Genomic DNA, 23,359 nt, shown 5'->3' with positions numbered 1-23,359 from the left:
GGACCCTTTGCTTCGGAAAAAAACAAGCCCAGAAAGAGGGAGAGGTGACAGGTCCATGTACCCTGCTTGCGGGTGGCATCGACAGCCCCTGACAAGGCAGGTTGTGTCTGTGCCCCTGACTCCTGCTGTCCCATGCCCCATCTCCAGGTTGAGGACTCTTCTGCAGCTGAAGTGGCAGCGCTCACTGTGTGACCCGGGAGAGGCCGTGGGCCTGCTGGCCGCACAGAGCATCGGGGAGCCCTCCACTCAGATGACCCTGAACACCTTCCACTTTGCTGGCAGAGGCGAGATGAATGTCACCCTGGGCATTCCCAGGTGGGGGACTGCGAGGGTGCAGGGGCTGGTGTGTCCTAGCCCGCTCCTGGGGAGGAAGTCATTTCATGAGAGGGAGAGAGAGAGAGAGAGAGAGAGAGAGAGAGAGAGAGAGAGAGAGTGTGTGTGTGTGTGTGTGTGTGTGTGTGTGTGTGTGTGTGTCTGTGGCAGGGTCTCATCAAAGCCGGGGTCAGGGTTGGAATTTCCAGAGCCCAGTGGGCTTCTGTGGTTGGATCCATGCCCAGGCCTCTTAGCATCTCCATTTATCTCTCCACCAACTCCTGTATCCAAGTTACCTGGGATGCTTATGAAACTACATACTCCCGGGGTCAGGCCGTCTGGTTGCCCAGCTTCGGGGGCACCACTCACCTAGAACGTGACCCAAAGGGGCCCTGGCCCTTCAGGTAAAAGTACGCACCTTGCAGGATGATGGCCGCTGGGTGAGAGGAAGGAACAGAGATCAGGCTCACCTGCCTGGCCCGGCTACTTTCTGGCAGAGTGACTCAGGCTCCTCAGCTTCCTGTGGGAGGGAGGAGGGTGGGGTGCACCGTGCAGTCGGGCCGTGCAGGCTGGCTGAGCCATGGCCGAGGTCCAGCCGTGGTCCCTGTGCCCAGTGGGAGCGCTGCAGACGCTGTTTCCCTTCCCCGCATCTCTTATTCGTTCAGTAAGCACCCACGCTGTAATGCGAGGCACAGGTGATAGGAAACAGGAAGAACACACAGCCCTGTCCTTGCGGAGCTCGTGCTCCAGTGGAGGAAGCTTTCAGAAGAGTCCCTTGCTGTCACACGCGGGGCCAGAGCTGGGACTCCGTGATCAGCATATCTCCCCCACGAGACCCTGTGGTCTCTTGCAGATCCTGAAAGAACTGTGACATCTTTATGAGAAAGGCCTCGCAAAAACAGAGAACCCGGGTGCCTCTTACGATCAGATGTGTCCTTGTTCTGTGACAGGTTGAGGGAGATTCTCATGGTGGCCAGCGCCAACATCAAGACACCCATGATGAGCGTGCCTGTGCTCAACACCAAGAAAGCGCTGAAGAAAGTGAAAAGCCTGAAGAAGCAACTCACCAGGGTGTGCCTCGGGGAGGTAATTGTCTCCCTGGGACCCAGTGCAGGCTGGCTGCAGGCGTTTTCCTGCGTCCTCCCATCCATCCTCCCAACTCTTCTCCCACCCGGGCAGAACGGCCTTTGCCAGCTGTTCAGGCCCTGGCTCAGACTCCACCCAGTGAGAGGGCGGCTTTCTCTGCCAGGTGCTAAGCAGGGATGGATCAGGAAGCTTTAAAGGTAATCACTGGTCTGCAGCATTCTTCCGTGCCTTAAGAATCAGGACACTTTCTGGGTCAGCTTACCAGCCCTGCTGGAGCCTGCCCGCTACAGCCTCAGGCCGTTCTCTGGAGGTGTGCCTACAGGGTGGGGGGTCTCTCTCCCCACCCCCCGAGGCATCTACACCAGCAGAGCTTGTTGGAGTTTCTTCGGGATTTTGGCCTGTGGTCCCGGCCCCTGTCCCTGCAAACTCTCAGTTTTCCCATAACCCACTTGTAATGCTCAGTCCCAGGCTTTGGGCAAATTGGTTTCTGTCTGTCAATCTGGTTCTAGGTGTTGGAGAAAATTGATGTCCAGGAGTCCTTCTCTATGGGGGAGAAACAGAACAAGTTCCGGGTGTACCAGCTGCGGTTTCAGTTCCTGCCACACGCGTACTACCAGCAGGAAAAGTGCCTGAGACCCGAGGACATCCTGCATTTCATGGAAACAAGGTCAGGACTCAGGCCGTGCTTATTGCTTGACTTTGTCACGGACCTTGAGGGCTTCTGGCCACAGGACTCCCAGAGACTGGGTGCTTTGGCCCAAATGATTCCTTCAAAGGAGGTGTTTAGAAAAAGAACAGCTCCTGCAGCCTTATCTGGCTTGTGGGTATGACTGCATGAACTACATTCCCATCTCTGCCCCCTAGTTTTCTCTCTGGCCCATGAGTCTCGTGTACTCGGGTTTGTGGGCTTTAAGATGGAGGAGTTCATGTACCATAGAGCAGAGCCCCGTCGCAGTGGTGCTGCTGTGATGTCAGAGCAGCACGTGGTGTTAATTGCTGTCATGATGTGGTTCCTGATACATTTATATTCTGCTAGGAAGGAGCAGTGTGCTGACAGCATGCTGCTCTTACACACAGGTCTATAACTGGGGTTACCTTCAGCTTCTTAGAGAAATTCTGGTTCCCTTCTGGTGGGGAGAAGGAACATCCATTTTCTGTCCAGTTCAAGTCACTTGGACATTGGAAAGCATGGGCCACAGTGCTGAAGCACAGGAGTAGGAAGGTGGTCATACTGGGGCTGGGGAAGCCAGGAAGAGCCAGCGAAGCACTTCTGACTGGCCACCTGACCCTGGATCGTGGTGCGCAGACTCAGATGGCTGCGGGGCCGGCAGGTGAGAAGGCCGGTGAGGCAGGTTGGGGGCCCCCGTCCGGCTGGAGAGCATGTCACCGGCCTCAAGCGGGCAGGGACGTGGGCCAGGGTGCCCAGACCTTCTGATTCAGAAAAATAAGAAGAAAACTGCCTCTCTTTTTTCTTTCTTTGGCTGTTTGTTTGCTTTTACTTTTTATAGATAAATCTTCTCTAATTTGTAAGCATTGGCAACTAATTCATATCTTTTTAAAAGCCTGGTGAGGGGACTTCCTGGTGGTCCAGTGGTTAAGATTCTCCGCTTCCAATGCAGGGGGCACAGGTTCAATCCCTGGTCAGGGAACTAAGATCCCACATGCCACGGTGCACAGCCAAAAAAGTAATTAACTAACTAAATTAATTAATTTTTTTAAAAAAGCCTGGTGAGGCTGAAATAGATCCCATATGTCAGCAGGATTTGGCCACGGACCACTAACCACTGTCTTCAGTCTAGAACAGCCCTCAGGTTTTCTGGAGCTTCTAGGAAGTAGAGAACTGATGGTAGAGTCAAGGCAGGACGTCTGTGCACTCAGTCATCCCACAGATATTTACTGAGTGATGCCCACTCACACGCTAGGCCCCGGGGCAGTGTGGCTGGGAGGGAGTGACTGTCCTGCCCTCACCTGAAGATGTGGACTGGCTGCAGCCTGGCCCCCTAAGCAGGTGGCATGTAGGATGGCAGGTGTCGTGGTAGATGAGCTTGGACGTGAACTCAGCCCTTTGGACGGGGGAGCTTGCTGGGCCTCCGAAGCACCTATGTCGCGCTTCGCCTGGGTGGAGGAGGCTCGTTTTATCAGGCAGGCCCAGTGCTCTCGGGGTGCTGGGTCACATCGCAAGAGACCTGTCTGTGCCCCAGCTGCCGGCTCATTAATTAACCGGGAGGAACATCACTCCCAGGCGTGCCGCTGTTTGTCCTGGCCAGGCGGCCCTTTTCTGAGAAATCGGAATTCGGATCACGTGGCCTCCTGAGAATTACCAAGAGCAGGCGGAGTCTGCGATCTGCCCCATTTCTATGCATCTCAGGTGTAGGCCTGCCAAGCAGGTAGGTCCCATGAGGCGTGCCCCAGGCTGTGCTCAGAGTTCTTTCTCTTTACATTGCCTTGGGGAATTGAAAATTCATCACTTTTAAAAAATTTCTTCTTGGTAAGGAAGAGCCCTGGCTTCTTCCTGGTGGTGAAAGACTTAGTCAGCTCCTTCTTTGTATTAGGCTTGTGCACTTGAAAAGCTGTGATGAACAAAGCCATGTGCAGTCGCGCCTGGTGGAGCTGCCCTGTGACTTGGGCAGGGCGGCCAGAGAGGGAGCAGCACGTGGAAGGGGTTGTGGTTGGGCTGCCTTTGCCAGGCCCGGGCAGCGAAGCAGCCTCACGCAGGCCCCCTGGAGACCACACGGGGATGGGGGTGTGCCTTCAGAAGAGGGGACCGCCCCCGCCACCCCCCCGCCGGGAGCGTTTTCTTTTTCCTTTCCCCCTTCTCCCTTCCCTCCTCTCTCATCTCCACCCCCTTTTCTCTCTCTTCCCCTTTTCCCTCCCTTTCTTCCCTTCCTCTGTCCCAGCTGTGGGATCTTGAGACTCTTTTGACACAGATTGGAGAAAAAAAAAATAGAGACACAGAGGCGCTTCCCTAGATGGAGGTGTATAAGCCGTGAAGCTCCTCTCAGTATCTGCCCTGGCGCCCATCCCTTTGGATACGTGTGTACATGATCTGGAAGGTGGGCCGGGGTGGTGAGGTGGCAGGAGTACCGAGCTAGGAGGCAGGGGCGTGAGTTCTGGCTTCCGGTCCCCAGCCGTGTAACACCGAGCCAGCAGTCTGTGGCGAGAGCTTCTGTGAGTCTGACTCTGCAAACAGCAGGTGGTGGAGCTGTTGGCAGGCACCTTCGGAAACAGCCGAGGGTCATGTTCCCTGCTGGTAATTATTTATGTGGGACGGAGGTTTCTCTGCAGCTGCCCCCCTCCGGTTCCCCCTCAGTTGCCACATTCTGACAAACAGCACGACCTTCACAGAGCAGTCACTGTGGGCCTCCGGTTTCCTGGCTCTGGGCGTACCCCCAGGAGAGCTTCTGGCACCCAGGTGACATGCCTGCCGCTTACCGTTCAGGGGGTTATTCTCCTTTCTCACCTCCTGTCACATTCTGCACTCGTCCTGTTCACCAGAAGAGGCAGGCAGGGTAGAAAGGATTTGCACGGGGGGCGGTTAGGGAAGGTCTCTTGGGGGGTTCCGTCTGCACTTAGACCCCACCGTGGGCCTGGGCGCGGCTCCAGCAGGTCAATGGGAGGCTGGGGAAATTGATGGCGGCGCACATGGCCCGAACAGAAGCCCAACGATGCACGTGCAGGGGGTGGGAACAGGTGGGGGATTGGGGTTGAGGCCAGTTGCGGGGATTGAAGTGCTGGCGGGGGAGCCTCAGAGGGGTGATGTCACCTGAGGGGACAGGCCGGGGCGGCAGCCCCACAGCAGAGGGAGGCGACAAGCAGCTTCTGTGTGCAGCGGCAGCCCAGCGTCACACCCCGTCCGCGTCATCTCGCGCCCTGCAGTCTGCGCTGCAGGCCCAGGCGTGGGGCAGGGGCGGTCCCAACACTTACAGACGGGGTCAAAGCCCTCGTCTGTCTCTGTCTCCAGACTCTGGCACAACAGAGACTTGAACCGGAGCCTGTCCTTTCGGAAACATCTCTTCCGCCCCATCCTCCCGGGTGGACCGTATCTTTCTAAAGTCAAGCCGGGCTTCCCCCCCGTCTGGCCCTCTGGTCCCTGTCCACAGCACCTGGTCACCAGGCTCTTCCTTGGATCGGTGGTGAGGAGGCTTTCTTCTGCCAAGGGTAGAAGCTCAGCCAAAACCCTGCACAACTTTAAAACGTTGGGGAAAAAAAAAATAGTGGGGAGGGAGAGTAGCAGTCTTCTGGTTTTTTTTTTTTTTTTTTTTTTTTTTTTTTTTTTTTGCTGTACGCGGGCTTCTCACTGCTGTGGCCTCTCCCGTTGCGGAGCACAGGCTCCGGACACACAGGCTCCGCGGCCATGGCTCGCGGGCCCAGCCGCTCCACGGCATGTGGGATCTTCCGGGATCGGGGCACGAACCCGTGTCCCCTGCATCGGCAGGCGGACTCTCAACCACTGCGCCACCAGGGAAGCCCCAGTCTTCTGTTTTTAATGAACAAAATAGTAAACGTCTGACCTGCCTGCTGCTCCAGTTAAAGCTCTAAGTGCCTGTCTTTTCATCCTTGCTTTGCCCTCAGGGCTGGTACATTGGTGGGCCCATCATAGGCGCTCGGAGAACACAGGAAGGCTGGCTGGGCAGATGAGGAACTGCTACTTTATATAATTAAAAGAAGGCTGTTTGATGTGCTGCTATGGCCTGATGCAGAAGACAGGCAAGAGGTTATATGAAGAACGGAGCAGGGGGCGGGAGACAGGGTGAGGCCCAGACGAAGCAATAAATAGACAACTCAGGAGGAAGGGCCGCGGGGCCAGGACAGGTCCTCTGGGCTCTGCCTCAAGGTGGTCCTTTTTTTTTTTTTTTTTGCGGTACGCGGGCCTCTCACTGCTGTGGCCTCTCCCGTTGCGGAGCGCAGGCTCAGGACGTGCAGGCCCAGCGGCCATGGCTCACGGACCCAGCCGCTCTGTGGCATGTGGGATCTTCCCGGACCGGGGCACGAACCCGTGTCCCCTGCATCGGCAGGCGACTCTCAACCACTGCGCCACCAGGGAAGCCCCAAAGTTGGTCCTTTTAAATTGGTTTCTGATGGATTCCATGGATTCGTTAGAACGAAACCATGATTTACTGTCGACATGATTTACTGCCACAAAGTAAGTTATCACCGCCTTGGAGATCCCGATAAGCTCTTCCACATCTTAGTTCTCTCATCAAATTGTCAGGGGTCCCACACCAAGGAGACAGGAGTTGCCAGCCCCGAGCGGTGCCACTTCTGGAGATGCGGTAGACGGCGGGCTGGAGGCGGCCCTCGTCCCGGCCTGGACTCTCCTCTCCCGCTGCAGGCCCTGCCACCCTAGTTAGACGGCCACCACACAGCACCAAGAACTGTCACTTGCCGAGCAGCCAGCCTGCCAGGCCCCATGACACATATCGGATGTGGGGTTGTTCCTAATCCCTAAAGCAAGACTGCATGGTATCTCTTAATACCCGCGTTTTCCGGACAAGAGGGGTAAAGCTCAGGAGACCATCTGTGGTGATGGAGGCCACGCACCCTGGGAGTGGCAGGGCACGTATTCAGTCCAGGCCTGTTGGGTGTGGAGCAGTGTTCCTTCCGATGCGCCGTATACCACCCAGAAACAGCAGGATGGGGAAGAGTGAGCTGAGGGGCGAGGCAGGGAGGGTCTCCGTCTCCTGTAGAAGTCCCCAGCGTCACCCAGGTGGGTGTGAGATCCTTAGAGCGTCCTGTCCCCACAGTGAGGGGAGAATGGAGGTGCTGGTACTGAACGGGGCTGCGTGGCTTTCTTCTCGTTTCAGATTCTTTAAAATCCTGATGGAATCCATCAGAAAGAAGAACAGTAAAGCATCAGCTTTCAGAAGCGTAAACACGCGGAGAGCTACCCAGCGGGATCTAGACAACGCAGGCGAGTCGGAGAGGAGTCGGGTGAGCGAGTCCCCTGAGGGCCCCTTGGGGAGGGTCCAGGGCCAGGAAGCACATCGGGTGGCGGCTCACTGAGTTCTCCTAGGACGGCTCTGTGACCGTCCCCGGTGCCCCTGGAGCCCCTTCCTGCTGTCGGCCCATCTCTCCACTTACCTTAGCATTTATCCACTGTTCTGAGAGAAAAGCAACATTTCCTTTTCGAGTGTGGCGGGCCACACCGGGCAGCATCGTCTGCCTGGCCCTGGGCCAGGGCCCCGGGTCATCCATCTCTCTGCTCTCAGGGACCCCTCTGTCGGTGATCCTTTTTCTCCTGAGGTTAGACTCAAAGTAATGGTACCCACTGAGGTCTTGGAAGTTCTTTTTCTGGTTTCGTTCACTCTGCCTTTGACTTACCTAGGCCAGATGAATTGAGGCCCACGGAGTACTAGGCAAGGACCAGAGAGGCATTTTGAAGCCGGGAAGTTGGGCTACAGTGACGAAAAAGGATAGAGCCAGGGAAGAACTGGTGGAGGCAAAACAGTCCAGGAATGGTGGTACCTCATCTGCCAAGAGGCCCAGGAGCAGCGTGGGGCAGGTCCCTGGGTGCCATCTGAGCCGGCAGTTGGTAGCGCTGTGCTGTGCTTGGACAGGGCCACAACAAAGACTGGTCCTGTCCTTCCCGGCTCAGTGACCTCAGCTATGTCCCCTCCTCTCTCTGGACCTGTCTCCTCATCCCTAAAATGAGGGCCTGGCCTACGTAGAGAGAGAGAGAGTGCCAGGTCTCCTGCCCCGGGGTCTACCAGTTGGCTAACTCAAGCACACAGATGGGCACGGGATGTCTTTGAAAGATGCCCAGTCTTCATTTTCAAATCACCCAGAAAGAGACTATAGGGAACTAGCAGCCAAGGCCAGGAGAAAGGTATAAATATTTGGCTTTTAAAATACCAAGACCGGGCTTCCCTGGTGGCGCAGTGGTTGGGAGTCTGCCTGCCGATGCAGGGGACACAGGTTCGTGCCCCGGTCCGGGAAGATCCCACGTGCCGCAGAGCGGCTGGACCCGTGAGCCATGGCCGCTGGGCCTGCGCGTCCGGAGCCTGTGCTACGCAACGGGAGAGGCCACAACAGTGAGAGGCCCGCATGCCGCAAAAAAAAATAATAATAATAATAATACCAAGACAACTCTTTCTCTTCATCTCCACCCATAACAAAAATACTTGGAATAACACCTTCTTTTAATGACTTGAAAAGCTTTGGCACTTCCTTTCTTTTTTTTCTTTTTTTTTAAATGCAAGATATTGCGAGTGGTACGTGTAAAGATGTAGGGTGCAGAGAAGGAAGCGTGGAGTCCAGGGGTGGGTAGGGGGGGTGGACGGTCGGTCGATGGATAGTTGGCAAGCTGATAGGTGGCTGAACGATGACGAGTGGATGGGCGGGTGGGCAGGTGGGTGGCTGGGTGAGTGTGGTGGGTGGAGAGATGGATTCACCCGGGTATTAGAGCTCATCTTTCTCTTTCTTGTCCCCAAACCCCAGGGAGAGCAGGAGGCCGACGAGGAAGAGGAGGGGCACATCGTGGACGCCGAAGCTGAGGAGGGAGACGCTGATGCCTCGGACGCCAAACGCAAGGAGAAACAAGAGGAGGAGGTGAGGGGACTCTGCGGTGACCCCTTGGTCACAGATGAGGGCTCGCCCCCTGCTGCATAGGGCCATGCCTCTGCGTCGTGCTGGAACCGTCAGGAGCACCATCTGGGACTCCTGGGGTGGCGGATGGGCAAGGGCTGGCCACCCCTGCGTCTGAATCAGAGTCAAGGACCCAGAGGCCTTTGGCAGGGGGAGGAAGTCAGGCCGCCTCCTGTCTTTGCCATGAAAATACCTCCTTCTCCTGCCCGTTACTGGTCCTCCACTGCCATGGTTGCTGCCAGGACAGAGGGCGGTGTGGCAGGGCCGAGCGGCTCCACAGGTGAGAGAGCTAGAGGCGCGGGGGGGCGGGGTTCAGCTCAGAGGAGGGGCCCCTGGGGCTGAGGGGCCGGCATCCCCAGGGGAAGCCAGGAGGACGGCGGCCAGGGTCAGCCAGCAGCCGAGGCCTCTGCAGGGGCGCCTGTCATGCAGGCCAAGTCCAAACGGCTGGTGGGGCCCGAGTGGCTGCTGGGGCCCGAGTGACGCGGCCTGCGCTCCGCCCCCCGCCAGGTCGATTACGAGAGTGAGGAGGAGGAGGAGGACGGCGAGGACGCCGAGGACCTGCAGGAGGGAGGGGCCGTCCTCGGGGAAGGCGTTCCCCAGGCCCAGGCGCAGGAGGAGGAGGGGGGCTCAGGCCCCGAGGAGGACTCGCTCCCCGCCGCCCCCCTGGCGCGGCCGTGGAAGCCCCCCCGCAGCCGGGAGCCCCAGGACGCCGAGGCGGTGGAGCGCCGGGTGCGGGCCGTGCGCGAGTGCCACCCGTTCATAGAGGACTACCAGTACGACACCCAGGGCGGCCTGTGGTGCCAGGTCAGTGCCGGCTGCTCGCGTCCCCCCGCCGGGTCCCTTAAAGAGGCTGGTGACAGCTGTGCACCTGCTGTCCCCGGTCGTGGCCTCGCACGTTCGACTTTCACACCCGCGTGGGCCAGTCCTCTTGCTGCGCGGGGACCTGAGCCACCAGACCCCACGGGTGCTTTCACGTTGTACTTCAGGCCTCGGCACAACACGTGTGTTAACGTGTATCCGTTGTCATAGAGCCCGGCAGAGACACTTCACTCCTCACACCGTCTTTGTTCCTGGTCCCCAGCTTCAGCATTGCAGTGTTCCCTGAGAGACTCGGTGGCTTGGATGCCTGGACGTCTACACACAGACTCGCTTTTTAACCCTTTCCTTCGATCCACTTCATTGGTTCCTAAGTAGTAGCGTGGGTACGAAGCCTTGACCGGGATTGCACACGTGAGAGGACACGTGATGTGCTCTGTGGTGACTGAAAGGGTATCACGGGTGGTGTGAGTGGATGTGATTTTCACCGTTCTCACCGACGCCTGTGAAAACGTGGCTCTGCTGTTTTCTCCTCGGCAGACTGGAGGTGACTGCCGTGTGGCCGCGAAGGCGCCCAGCGTTCACGGGCCCGGCCCGCCCCCTGCTCGCCCCGGCAGGGCCGCGGCGTTCCCTAGTGGGGCTCCGGAGGCGTCTCCCGGGGAGCCCGGGCGGTGGGTCTGGGCGGCCCTCTCCCCGGCCCCAGCTCTCCCTCCTCTTGCAGGTGGTGGTGAAACTCCCTCTCGTCAAGGTCACCTTTGACGTGAGCTCCCTGGTAGTGTCCCTGGCCCAAGGCGCCGTCGTCTACGCGACCAGGGGCATCACGAGGTGCCTCCTGAACGAAACCACCAACAGCAAGAACGAGAAGGAGCTCGTCTTGAACACGGAAGGCATCAACCTCCCGGAGCTGTTCAAGTACGCCGAGGTACGCGGCCCCGCTCCCTCCGGGGCCGTTCGCGCTCCCAGCCCGGGGTCCCCAAACCGAGTCTGCACCTCCCGGCCCACCTCTCGGGGATCCCCGACGCACGTGAGCCTGGTAAGGCTTGCGGTACGGAACCGGCTTAACTTTACGGAACCCAGAGTTTCCCAAGTCACTTTGAGTACGGTTTCTTCTCCTTGAAATTAAAACCTTCCCGAAGTAGACTCGTGAGAAGTAGTTTTCTGAGTCGCCGGCCTGGGGGCTGCTCACTTTACCGGGTGAAGGAGGCCCCGGGTGCAGAGGGGCCCCGCCCCGGCCCCCGCGCCCGGCAGAGGCCTGTGCGCCCTGTTCCGCCCGCTCCCCCACCCTCTCCTCTGGGCTCTCTCCTTCCCCCCCCGCTTCACTGGGCCTCCCAGAACCTTCCGAGGTGCTCTCGACCCGTGGGCGCGTTTTCCCCACAGAATTCTGAGTTGCCGGGACCAGCTCACTCTTCCCTAGTCCGCGCGCACCAAGCTGGCGAGGCTCTCCGGCCTCACACGCGCCGCCCCGCACAGCGCTGCCCCACTAAGGCCCCTTCTGCCCCGGAGCCTCTCACGGGCCGCTTTCCCGGAGGACGCAGCAGGCAGGGCTCGTGCCTCCCGAGAGCCACTGACAGGCCAAGCTGCGCGTCGCGCTCGTGGGATTTGTCCAGACAAGGCCAGGCAGGCCACCAGGGTCTCTGCTGTTGCCTCTGGGGGTGACGTGCCACAGTGCAGAGCCACCGTGGGCCCCCCGGGGCAGCCGACCTGGAGCCCCAGGCCCCTGGTGGGGCCCGGCTGACCCCCATCCGTGCCTGGGGGAGGCGTTTGGGTCTCTGCTGGGGAACTTGCCTCGCCTCCCAGGGGAAGCCTCCATCCCAGGAAACAGGTCTCTCTGTTAAACAGACAAACACCTTTCTTCCTGTTGACTGTAAAGCGGGTACCAAGTCACCCTCTAGCCCTGGTGAGGATGAGACAGACCTTGGGGCCCGGCCAGCGTGCTGTTGGCAGCTCTGCCTACACTGTTGCCTTTCGCTAGTCCTGGGCCAGCTTGCGACCACTTTGTCATCAGCTGCGCTTAAGCGCCAGCCAAGGAGGGGGTGCGGCCTGGGTGGGGCGTGTCCGCAGGAAGCGGCAGAAAGAAGGCCAGGCCCTCCAGACCAACCCCTCCTGCCTCCCCCAGGTCCTGGATCTGCGCCGCCTCTATTCCAACGACATCCATGCCATGGCCAGCACGTACGGCATCGAGGCCGCGCTGCGGGTGATAGAGAAGGAGATCAAGGACGTGTTCGCCGTGTACGGTAAGAGGGGCTGCGGGCGGCGCTCGGGAGGTCCCGGGGTGTCACTCCAGGTCCCCAGGGAACTGAAATAGGGGCACGGTGAGCATGGAGCCCGTAGGGGATCCTCAGAGCCACCGTGGAGAGGGAGTCCCTTGTGGGTCAGTCTTGTCAGTCCCGTCCCCGAGGCCTCCTAGCGTGTTTCTCGTCTGCTGGCCTCTGAGGGAGAGTCTGCTTCCTCATCCTGCCTTCAGGGTTTCAGTTCCCAAGTGCAAACAGTGCTTTAGGGTCTCCTGTCCTGCAAGGCTGCTTCCCGCGCTGCTGGATGGAAGTGGAGAGAGATGGTGGAGACCTCGGGGAGGGAGGGCTGCCCACCGAGCTCGGGGGTTAGGCAGCTGAGTGAGAAGGTGACGGAGCTGGAGGGGGGCGCCCTGTGTCAGGTGACGCTGCGCCCACCGTCCCCTCGTCACTGCTTAACCCTCCCTTCGGTTGCCGCCCATGTGACAGGCATCGCGGTCGACCCCCGCCACCTCTCCCTGGTCGCTGACTACATGTGCTTCGAGGGTGTTTACAAGCCCCTGAACCGCTTCGGGATCCGGTCGAACTCCTCCCCGCTGCAGCAGATGACGTTTGAGACCAGCTTCCAGTTTCTCAAGCAGGCCACCATGATGGGTCAGTCGTGGGCAGGGGCCCTTGGCCTCCCCTCTCCTGAGTCTGCTCTGGGCAGACGGGCTCGTCCCTCAGGCACCTCTCCACGCGCCTCGCACGCAGGGGAGATCTTGGCATCTCACTGCGGGAAGCAGCTGGCAGGGGCGGGCAGCACATGGGAGAGCTGCCTCTGCCTTTTGGAGGAGAGGGAGAGGGTCTTCCTCTCTTTGAAACGCAGGCGCAGCGCGGCCTCGTTCCCGTCAGACCCCGAGCCTCAGCACCACCGCGCGTGGCCTCGGAGGTGCCCCACCCGCCCAGCCTCGGTCCTGAGTGCCGCACCCCCGTCGCCTTCCAGCACCCCCGACTTCTCCCTCAGCCGCCTAACAAGCACTCTCGTGTCTCTCCCAGGATCCCACGATGAGCTGAGGTCCCCGTCAGCCTGCCTCGTGGTCGGGAAGGTCGTCAAGGGCGGGACAGGCCTCTTCGAGCTCAAGCAGCCCCTGAGATAGCAGCCCCTGCGCACTGGCCGCCTGGCCCGCCCGTCACGGGAGAGGACCGGGAGACCGGAGTCCCGGGCAGTTCCTGGGGACGGTTCAGAGCCCGGCAGTGACTTTGGGGGGTCCAGAGCGCAGCCGGCCTCCGGGCTGGACCGGCTTCACCTGGAAAGCGGCCACATTGCTCATCCTCGCCCCTCCCCATCTCAGGATGCGTACGAGGTCCACCAAGTCCCCCGAGCCCCTCCGCGGCGGCCGGGCCTCCCCCTGGGCTGCAGGAGGCCTTGGAGGTGGAACCCCTGGCCGCCCCCAGGGTAGGGGCGCGAGGTCTCAGTGCTGTGAACAGCCAGTGACTGCAGGCAGGCTCCCTGCGGGCTCACGACGAGCGGGGGCCCTGCTGCTGCATGGCCTGCGCCTTCTGGCCGCACCAGCCCCTGGGGACAGGTTCCCAAGGAGGCCCCCGCTAAGGCTCTTTCTCTGGAACAAGCACGGGATGGTGGAGACCTCTGCCCACCCAGCTTCCGTGCCTGTGGCAGAGCCCTGGCCCTGCTGGCATGCGGCTACGTGTCCTTCTGAACCACATCAGCCCTGAGTCCGGGGCTGGTCTCTTCGGGGCCCCAGCGGCTCACCCCCAGACATAAAACCCTGGATCCCCAGCAGGGCTGCACCGCTTGAGCGAGTTGCCCGGCTGTCTTTCCCTATCTCTGCTCTCAAGCCAGCACTGAGGCCTGCGTCCCTGTATAGCCTCTGCCCCATCCGGGGTCATCTGGGCTCCCTTGACCTCTGGTACCAGCAGCAAGGGGCCCTGCCGTGGACAGAAAAGTCAGAGGACTTGCACCGAGGCTTTGTAAAACCAGAGGCTGTTGCTATTTTTGTCTAATGTTATTCCAACTCAGGCTGAGTAATAAACATCACTGGAACTAGCTGTTGGGAGGAAAAAAGTCTAAAAGACTGCGGGCTTTTTGGTTTTGTTCTTTGCTGTTTGGTTTGTGGTTTCTACATCTGTGACTTGAGAGCCTGGGACTGGAATTACTCAGCGCAGTCACATCTCGGATTCCTCTTCCTGTTGTTTTGGCAGAGGATGTGGAGGGAGAGCTCAGCCCTGGCAGCCTCCCGCTCTGACCCCAGCCTGGCCCTGTGGTGTCCCCCTTCCACAGCCAGCTTCTGGCCCTGAGGCCAGGAGTGCAGAAGCCAGTGGGAAGGAGCTAGCTTTGTGTGTCCGGGCTGGGAAGGGAGGCCTCGCCTGGGGAGAGTCTCCATGCTGCTCCCTCCAGGTACGTGATGACGGGACCCAGCCTGTATGTCCTGTGCCCACACTGGAGAAAACCTGGCAGAAACAGGGTTCACCTGGGACTTCCCTGGCGGTCCGGTGGTTAGGACTCCGCGCTTCCACTGCAGGGGGCGCAGGTCCACTCCCTGGTTGGGGAACTAAGATCCCGCGTGCTGCACAGCGTGGCCAAAAAAAAAAAAAAAAAAAAGAAATAGGGTTCAACCAGGGCTTGGGTACAGAGGATTATGGACAGCTTCTGAGGGGCGCAGGAAGAAGGATCAGGGTGGAATCTGCACCACAGGTGAAGATGTGCTCTCTGGGTGTTAAAGGACCAATTTATAACCTGATGCTTTCCACTCATACTGGACTGTGGGAGAGAGCCTTCAGAGGAGGTCACAAGGTACCCATGGACAAATGAGCATGTGGTTACCTGGCCCTAGCGCTTGGCATGAGCACTTGAGTGTCATGGCTCAGCCCCACCTGGGAACTGAGGGTGCGGAGGTGAGGAAGCGAGCCCCAGACGTGGGCAGGGCCGACGTGCTTGCTGAAGTCAGACCCCTGACCTGCGTTGGCAGGGGGGTGACGGCCCCCTGTCCTTCCTGCCCGACTATCCATGCATGTCCTGGGCAGCTCCGCTCTATGCGTGTTTCTCTCCTGGGAGACCTCCCCCTGGTTTGTAAGCAGACGTTCCGGGCTTGCACGTCTCGGCAGACCAGGACTCCCTTTCTCCCCTATGGGATGTACACGCTCACTTCAGTGCCACTCTGTTCAGAAGCCTCTGGGGGGGGTGGCCTCCTTTGCCATTTAAGATGCCATGTCCTGTGGAATATTCTCAGTATTGTAAAGGCTCCTCTCAGAGGGCAAAGTTGATTTTTGGAGGAGCCACAAGTAGGTCCAAGTCAAAGCTGATGAAGAGAAGAGATCAAGCGGCATGATTTTTTTTTAATATTTACCAACTTCATTTCTTTATTATTTTTTTAATTTTTTTTATTATTTTGGCTGTGCCACGCGGCTTATGGGATCTTAGTTTCACACCCAGGGATTGCACCCACACCCTCAGCGGTGAAAGCACAGAGTCCTAACCACTGGCCCGCCAAGGAATTCCCCTGAATGATCCTTTTTTTTTTTTTAATCAAAGTGGAATGGATTGTGATTGGCGGGGGTCCCAAACTTCACAGAAGCTACGAGTTCTCGCAGAACCGCAAGGTGCTGGACCAGACGCTGCTCCTGGATGTCCCCCCCAACCCTGCCCAGACGCTGCTCCTGGATGTCCCCCCCAACCCTGCCCAGACGCTGCTCCTGGATGTCCCCCCCAACCCTGCCCCTTCGTGTATCAATTCCTACCTACTTGCTTGCTTCTAACAACAGTTAAATTTTTAAAAAATCTCCCCTCTCTAAATTCTCATCAAAAACACTACCAGCATTCCCACAGGTACCCCAGTGAGTCTTTGAGACATTTTCTACCTGAATCGAGAAGAAAACCAAGGAATGGACAAAGCCCCCGTCCCATTCCCAGTCTGTCCCCTTCCCCCAAAATACAGGTGCCAAAATACATGTAGGTTCCCCTGGGCCTCCCTGGTCCTTTCAGGGCTGTTATAGGCCATTACTCTGATAAACGACTTCTGGTGAAAATGTGGGTTCCTTCATGTGTGCCCACCCCAGAACTAAGCTGTGGGTTTTTGTTTTTTAACTTTGGTAAAAATCACATAAAATTTACCATCTTAACCATTTTTAAGTGTGCAGTGCAGTGACATTAAGTAGTTTCATTGTTGCATCATCATCAGGTACCTTCATCGCAAAACTAAAACTGTACCCGTTCAGTGATAACTCCCCATCCCTCCCTCCCACCAGCCCTTGATAACCACCATCCTACTTTCTGTCTCTGAATTTGACTACTGCCTGATATAGGTGGAATGAGAAGAGTATTTGTCCTTCTGTGATTGGCTTACTTAACATAATAGCCACAATGTTCATCTATGTTGTAGCATGTGTCAGAATTTCCCTCTTTCTAAGGCTGAATAGTACTCCGTTGTATGTATGTACCATGTTTTGTTTATCCATTTACCTGTCAGTGGACTTCGGGGTTGCTTCCACCTTTTGGCTCTTGTGAATGATGCTGCTGTGAACATAGGTGTACAAATATCTGTTAAAGTACCTACTTTCAATTATTTTCGGTTTAGACCCAGAAGTCGAATTGTTGAATCACACAGCAATTCTATTTTAATGTTTTGAAACGCTACCATACTATTTTCCACAGTGACTGAACCGTTTCACACTCCTACCAACAGTGCGCAAGGGTTCTCCACACCCTCGCCAATACTTGTTATTTTCTGTTTTGTTTTATATGTTGTATATACATAATAAAATCCATGATGAAATACCGAGGCCATCCTGATGGGCGTGAGGTGGCATTTCATCGTGGATTTGATTTGGGTTGCGGGACCCCATCAGGTGTTGGGGCCCTTAGGTGGTCTGCACCTACAGAGAATTAGGAACCACTTAAGAAGTGTGCCTTTGTTGCTTGCCAACCCTAAAATTTTGAGTTTACAATTGATTTGGGGGCTGTAGGAGTCCAGAGAATGCTCTTGAAATAGGAAAGACCAGTCCTCAAAAGCTGGCTAGGTGACAAGTCGTCCACCAGCGACTTCTCTGCTCTGTGGCTTCACCCACTCATGAGTGGGTGGCACTGGACCGCAGCATGAGCGAACCAGTTGCCGCTCATGTTTGGGGCCATGCAGTTCAGGTGATGGATTTGCTGGTCTCTGCAGGTATCCCAAACCTGGTGTGATTTTCTTTCTCCCGCCTCGCTTACATAGGGCTCTTAGTTCAGTCACAAGCACCAAAATAGCTACAGTCTAAAATTTCAATATTTCTACACCATCAAGCCCCCATTTCGCCAAAGTCCACTTAGAACAGAGGTCCTCAACTCTGCGCATTGGAAACACCTGGAGAGCTTATAAACAGGACCAGTGTCCCAGAGATTCGGTTTTATTGAGCCTGGGGCGTGAGTCTAATGTGAGCCGGGTTGAGAATCACCGACTTAGAATAAGCCCTAAGTTGTGCCGAGTCACAGCCACCCACCATCCCCTCCTATAAGCGTGCTGACTTCTCGACAAGTGAGTCATGGACGCCAGGTTTCTCCACAAAGATCTTAAGGTCTGATCCCTGTCCTCAGAAAGCGGGAGTGCCTGTGTGCGATAAAGTTCTCATGGTGCCAAGAATACAGTGGGGGGCTTCCCTGGTGGCGCAGTGGTTGAGAGTCCGCCTGCCGATGCTAGGGTACATGGGTTCGTGCCCCGGTCCGGGAGGATCCCACGTGCCGTGGAGCGGCTGGGCCCGTGAGCCATGGCTGCTGGGCCTGCGTGCCCGGGGCCTGTGCTCCACAGCGGGAGAGACCGCGGCGGTGAGAGGCCCGCGTACAGCAAAAAAAAAAAAAAAAAAAAAAAAAGAATACAGTGGGGTTCAAAGGACGCCTTGATCAGCTCTACCTGGGGTCTCAGCAAAGAAAGAGGTTGTGATGCTGCTTCCCGGCCCAGCACATCAGGGCAACTGCTTTTTCAACTTACACGTTCCTACCAGCAGGGGACCTGCAGGGACAGGAGGAGGGGACACAACCAGCAAGTGTTTCTAGAAGCAGCTCCAAGAGAAGTTTCCGTTTAAAAAGCTAAGCTTGAATTATTGAATGAGGATCATGCCTCAAGTTCTTTAAGCAGCTCTTCTCTCCTCCCAGGAGAGGTAATCGGGAGCTCTGTTCAGGTGAAAACTCACAGCTCTGCTTTGTTCACAGATCCAGCGAAAGGCCAGAACCTAGTCCCAGGGGACAGAGCTGAGCACCTCCGCTCACCGGGGCTGGGCTTGGGTGTCACCGGAGCTGCTCAGCCCTTGAGCAATTGCCCCTCTCCTACCTCCTTCCCTCATCCTGCACCCACCCAATCTTGATGCCCATTGCACCGGACCCCCAAGGATGCAGGAACTACCCGGGCTCTGCCTTCACAGAGCTCATGGTCTAGGGCCCCAGACAGACGAGCCAACAGGAAATTCAGCGCATTGTGACCTGGCCAAAGGTTGAGGAAGCCACCAGGTATCACGTGAACATGCACCCGCCCACCTCCCCTGCCGTTCCGGGTAGGGCTGTTGCCCACCCAGCTGGCTGTAGCGGGGCTTTGGGGAGAGGGCAGCGTGGGGAGGACAGTGAGTGCGACAGTGAGTGGGGAGGGAGGCACTTGGGTGCTCAGAGGCCAGAAGGGAGGGAAATGAGAAAGAATCGGGAGTCCAGTCATCACCACCCTCCTCATGCACCTGCCCCCATCCAAGCTCCTCCACCTTCCCTCCCTCCGCCGCCCACCTGTGGTTCAGCCTCTAGGCCTTTCTTTGCAAATGGTGGTCAGCCCTGCTCAGAGGTCAGGCGGCCCTGCTGGCTGATGCTTTTTGGGCTGGCCGCCCAGCACTGTCGTCTCAGGGAGCCAAGCCAGCCCTGGGGCTGTGACCTCCTATGTGACAGTTTCAGACACCACAGGCCTGGGCTCCCTTTCCCTGGCCCATGGTTCTTGCCTGGAAACGTGAATCTGAAGTCCCGGTACATTCAACCAGTCGAGCCTCAAAAATGTAGTGGAGCAGCGCGGCTGCATTTCAGGCAAGAAACTGAGCTATGAGATCAGACTCCTCTTGGAATCTCGGGTCCTCAGCTGACAGTTACTTGGCCTCTGTGTGCCTCAGTTTCCTTATCTGTAAAATAGTGATTAAAATTAACTAAGTGGGGGGCTTCCCTGGTGGCGTAGTGGTTGAGAGTCTGCCTGCCGATGCGGGGGACACGGGTTCGTGCCCCGGTCCGGGAGGATCCCACATGCCGCGGAGCGGCTGGGCCCGTGAGCCATGGCCGCTGAGCCTGCGCGTCCGGAGCCTGTGCTCCGCAACGGGAGAGGCCACAACGGTGAGAGGCCCGCGTACCGCAAAAAAAAAAAAAAAAATTAAATGTGTTCATTAAAGCATACGCAGGTAAATGTTTACCTATATACCAAGTGGTTTTCAAGCAGAGGTGGGGGCCAGTTTTGCCCCCTGGACATTTGGCAGTGTCATCCTTGGTCATCACAACTGGGGAGCGGGGCATGTGCTACTGTCATCTAGTGAGTAGAGGCCAGAGGTGCTCCTACATACCCTACAATACAAGGACAGCCCCTGCGATCAAGAATTGTCCCCTCCGTTCCCCTGGCTGGCAGTGCGGAGGCCCCACGATGCCTGGAGTTACTGTAAAAGATGTGAACCAGCTGGAGTTCGTCAGAGCTCTGGCAGCCTTCCTCAGCAAGTCCGGGAAGCTTGAAAGGCCCTGAATGGGTGGACACTGTCAAGCTGGCCAAGCACAACGAGTTCACGCCCTGTGGTTCTACACGCGAGCTGCTCCCACAGCACAGCACCTGTACCTCCGGCGTGGTGCTGGGACAGCTCCATGACCGAGATCTCTGGGGGACACGGCAGAGAAAGTGTCCTGCCCAGCCATTTCACCACAGGCTCCAAGAGCGGGGCCCGCCGGGTCCTCTGAGCCGCAGAGGGGCTGAAGGTGGTGGGAAGGGACCAAGATGGGAGCTGCAAACTGACATGTTCGGGACAGAGAGATCTGGACAGAATCGCTGGACAGGTGGCCGCTGCCAACAAGAAGCATTACAACAAATGATGCTGGGTTAATAAGCTGCCTTATTCATTAAGAAAAATAAAAAAGAATTATCTGGCCCGAAATGTCAGTTGTGCCAGAGTTGAGAAAACCCTGCCACAGACACATCTATGGGGGCCGGCGGGGAGGGGGAGGGGGAGGAACATTGTCTCTTTACAAAATGAAATCATCGACATTTCAGCCACTCTGCGAGGTAAACAACGCCTCTCACTGTTACGTGAACTTGCAATTCCCTATTCATAATTCTGAGCCTCTTTTCAGACACGTATTGGCTAGTCTGATTAGCACTTAAACGAGAATTGTCTACTTGTATCCTTTGCCCATTTTGTGTTGGTTGGTTTCTATTGACCTTTACTGTCAGTTTTTAAGAACTCTGTTTCTTACAGATACAGATAACTTTTTGTCATCTGCATTCAATACTTCGCCCCTTCCCAAATTAGATGAGATAATACAGGCCAGAAGTTCAGTGCAGAGCCCACACTGTGGTTAAGGAGGTTCGCTGCTGGCCGCGCAGGGCCCTGCTCACCCCTAGGCTCTAGTTAGGGCAGCTGGGCATCTTCTGAGGTACGGAGATTGACCGACAAAGCAAGCTCCCGCTCGTGAGGGACCAACAGGAGGTCTGCACACAGCATCTCCCTAGTGCTGGAGGGACCGTGCTAACAGCAGAAAGTTCCCGAAGTCAGGAGGAGAGCTCGGAGAGGAGCCCTGTGCTCCTGCATGGCTGTTCTTAGCTGGGTCCCAGGTGCGGACACCCACCCTCCCCTGGCGCTCACCCAGGGCAGTGAGGGATACGGTTACGCTCCTCCTTCCCTGGGAACACAGGGACACAGTCAACACGTGGAGCCCCGAGGATCTGCAGCCCGACTGTGGGCGCCAGAGCCTGGGCTCCCAGCCTCCGCACTGAGCCCACCCCCTCTGCTCAGACCCCAAGGAAGGGCTTTTCGCATCAGAAGCTGCCTACGTGGAGTGTGGCTGGCAGACGGGAGGGTATCAAATGCCTCCCCCGGCCAGAGAGCACCCCTTCTGAGTGTGCCTTGCAGAGGTACAGACGGGACAGCCAGGTGCGGGGAGGGGGTCCTGTGCTTTGCCTGGCTGGGGAGCTGGCAGCTCACGAGATGAAACTGGAACAAATAAACAGCAAGCAGACACCTTAAGGAACCAAGAACCCCAACCTATGGCCCCAATCAAAGCAGAGGTAAATTTTGAAGAGTTTGAGAAATAGGTCATGTGTGTTACCAGAACGAATCTCAGAACCTGGGGGCCAGCCCTTGGCTGCAGAGGAGAGAGGTACCAGTTACCCAGGGTTCCCATGATACTAGCTGGTATGATCCCCACAGCCCTTCGGCACTCGTCCTATTGGCCCCATTTCTTGCTTGAAGAAATAGGTCTGGAGAAGGTGAAAGCAATGCCCTGGGGTCAGATCAAATTCCAGGGAAGACACCCAGGTTTGGTGTCCCTCTTGGAGCTGAGCCTCTGCAGTCCATCTCCTGGCGCTTTCGTCGGGTTCTGATGATGGACACAGGGGACCATATTAGGTTCCATTGATCGGATTGGTTTGTGATCTCCTTTGAAAATAGAAAAGGGGGCCCTGAGGAATGAGTCCCTTGTCTGTTAGGGAGGAGAGGAAGGGTCCAGGGAAGCCTGATGGATGAGTCTCTGGGAAGGTGGACTGCAGGGTCCACCATGGGTCACGGGGTGGGACACAGGACGCTGGAGCCTTCAAAGAAAAATGTCACAACCTGGCCATCTAAGGGCCAAGGGCTGGCTGCCCCGGTGCCCGTGGACCTCCGCCCCCACTCACTGAACCTCTCAGCCTGCTTGCCAGCCCTCAATCTGCGGGATGTTAGTTCCCCAACCAGGGATGGAACCTGTGCCCCTGCAGTGGAAGTGTGGAGTCCTAACCACTGGACCGTGAGGGAATTCCTCCAGCCCTGCCTCGGAAGGCCTAGCCTGGCAAGCGCCTTAGGGTTGGGTGCGGGGCCTGGCACGGCACCATATCAGGTGCCTCTCCCAAGACCGGCTCCTCACCCAGTGTCCTGGTGTGTGGGCACCACCTGACCCCGGGGGAGGGCTGCCCCAGCCTTGCACAGGGCCCCGGGCTCTTGCAGGGCCTGGAAGGCTGCCTGGCCCCTCACCCAGAGCATGGTATTGTCCCTCCCCCCAGCAGCCTGACTCACGCAGACTCCTCTGCATCCGGTCACAAGCACAGGCCTCGGGCCCTGGGCAGCCAAGGACCATCTGGTCAACCCAGGCCAGACTCTGTGCTCTAATAATAAATGTTGGACAAAGGAGGAAGGAAAGAAACAAGAAAGGGAGGGGAGAGGAAAGGAGGGATGGAGGGATCTCATGTGTCCCTGGTCTTCAAAACAAGCATCTTTTTTCCTCCGTTTTCTAGAGCCGTGGCTCTCAGAATGCGGTCCCCAGATCAGCAGCCTCAGCATCACCTCAGCAGCCTCAGGACTTGTAGGGGAGCAAATTCTTGGGTCCCACCCTAGTCTTCCTGAATCAGAAACTCTGGGGTGGGTCCGTTCTCTGTGTTAACAAGCCCTCTGGAGGATTCTCAGTCATGTTCTAATTTGCAAACCACTGCCCCAGAACTGTCTTGAGGAAGTGATACTGAGCTGTCCTCTTTTTAGCTATTTCAGCCCCGGGGGCTCTTCCGGCCTTGTGGAAGCAGCCTCAGCCTTTGCAGACCGTCACCCCAGCAGTGCCCCTGTGTGACCCACCAAGAGGGGTGCGTGGAGGGCAGGCCGGGAGCGGGCGGTGGGTCTCCAGCAGGAAGCAGCATCTCCGTGTCCCTCATGAACTCCTGACAATCTGTGAGGTAGGCGGGCCAATACCAGCACCTCAGTTTTATAGCCAGGAAAAGAGAGGCTTAGAGAGGGGAAGGGCTGTTCTCCCTGGAGAAATTCCCAACTCCTTGGGGGGCAAGATCTATGCCTGACAAACAGTTAAATAACCAGACAGAGAGACTTTCTGCACCTGGGTGGTGGGTCGGGGCTCCCGCAGCCCCACCTCCCCCACAGCAGGTGAGGGGTGACTAGCCAGGACATCCTGGGGGGCAGCGGGGAGCAGTGAGGAACCTGGGGGGTCTTGGGCCTCCTCCTATAGTGCTGGTGGGCAGCATTTTCCCCTGGACCCCAACGAAGCCCACCAGCACCTCTGACCCATATAAAGTCCTTTATGTTAAAAATTCCTGTGGACACAGCAGTCCCACTTCTGGGTATATACACAAAAGAATTCAGAGCAGGGACTCCAAGAGATATTTGCATAC

General features: G+C 57.3%; 1 protein-coding gene and 1 pseudogene across 2 annotated transcripts in view; both read left to right on the top strand.

The window, feature by feature from the left end:
* POLR1A (RNA polymerase I subunit A) overlaps window positions 1-14,101 on the top strand; it is a gene marked incomplete at its 5' end in the record, with an annotated part of 76,757 nt that extends 62,656 nt beyond the window's left edge. Inside the window, 10 exons of the mRNA XM_079721373.1 lie at window positions 148-315; window positions 1,263-1,398; window positions 1,908-2,065; window positions 7,203-7,329; window positions 8,836-8,946; window positions 9,490-9,786; window positions 10,520-10,720; window positions 11,915-12,032; window positions 12,516-12,680; window positions 13,065-14,101. Of these exons, the coding sequence (XP_079577499.1) occupies window positions 148-315; window positions 1,263-1,398; window positions 1,908-2,065; window positions 7,203-7,329; window positions 8,836-8,946; window positions 9,490-9,786; window positions 10,520-10,720; window positions 11,915-12,032; window positions 12,516-12,680; window positions 13,065-13,165 (1,582 nt within the window). The 3' untranslated portion in view covers window positions 13,166-14,101. The remainder of the gene's footprint in view (window positions 1-147; window positions 316-1,262; window positions 1,399-1,907; window positions 2,066-7,202; window positions 7,330-8,835; window positions 8,947-9,489; window positions 9,787-10,519; window positions 10,721-11,914; window positions 12,033-12,515; window positions 12,681-13,064) is intronic.
* Window positions 14,102-19,651: 5,550 nt separating this feature from the next.
* On the top strand, window positions 19,652-20,099 carry LOC307064784 (annotated as a pseudogene). The gene has a single exon. The product of its transcript is annotated as an uncharacterized misc_RNA (transcript).
* Window positions 20,100-23,359: the final 3,260 nt, after the last annotated feature.

This window comes from Hyperoodon ampullatus, assembly GCF_949752795.1.
Source record: "Hyperoodon ampullatus genome assembly, chromosome: 15".
NCBI classification, from domain to species: domain Eukaryota; kingdom Metazoa; phylum Chordata; class Mammalia; order Artiodactyla; family Ziphiidae; genus Hyperoodon; species Hyperoodon ampullatus.
The sequence above is the reverse complement of the archived record's forward strand: the minus strand, read 5'-3'. Positions and strand labels throughout refer to the sequence as shown.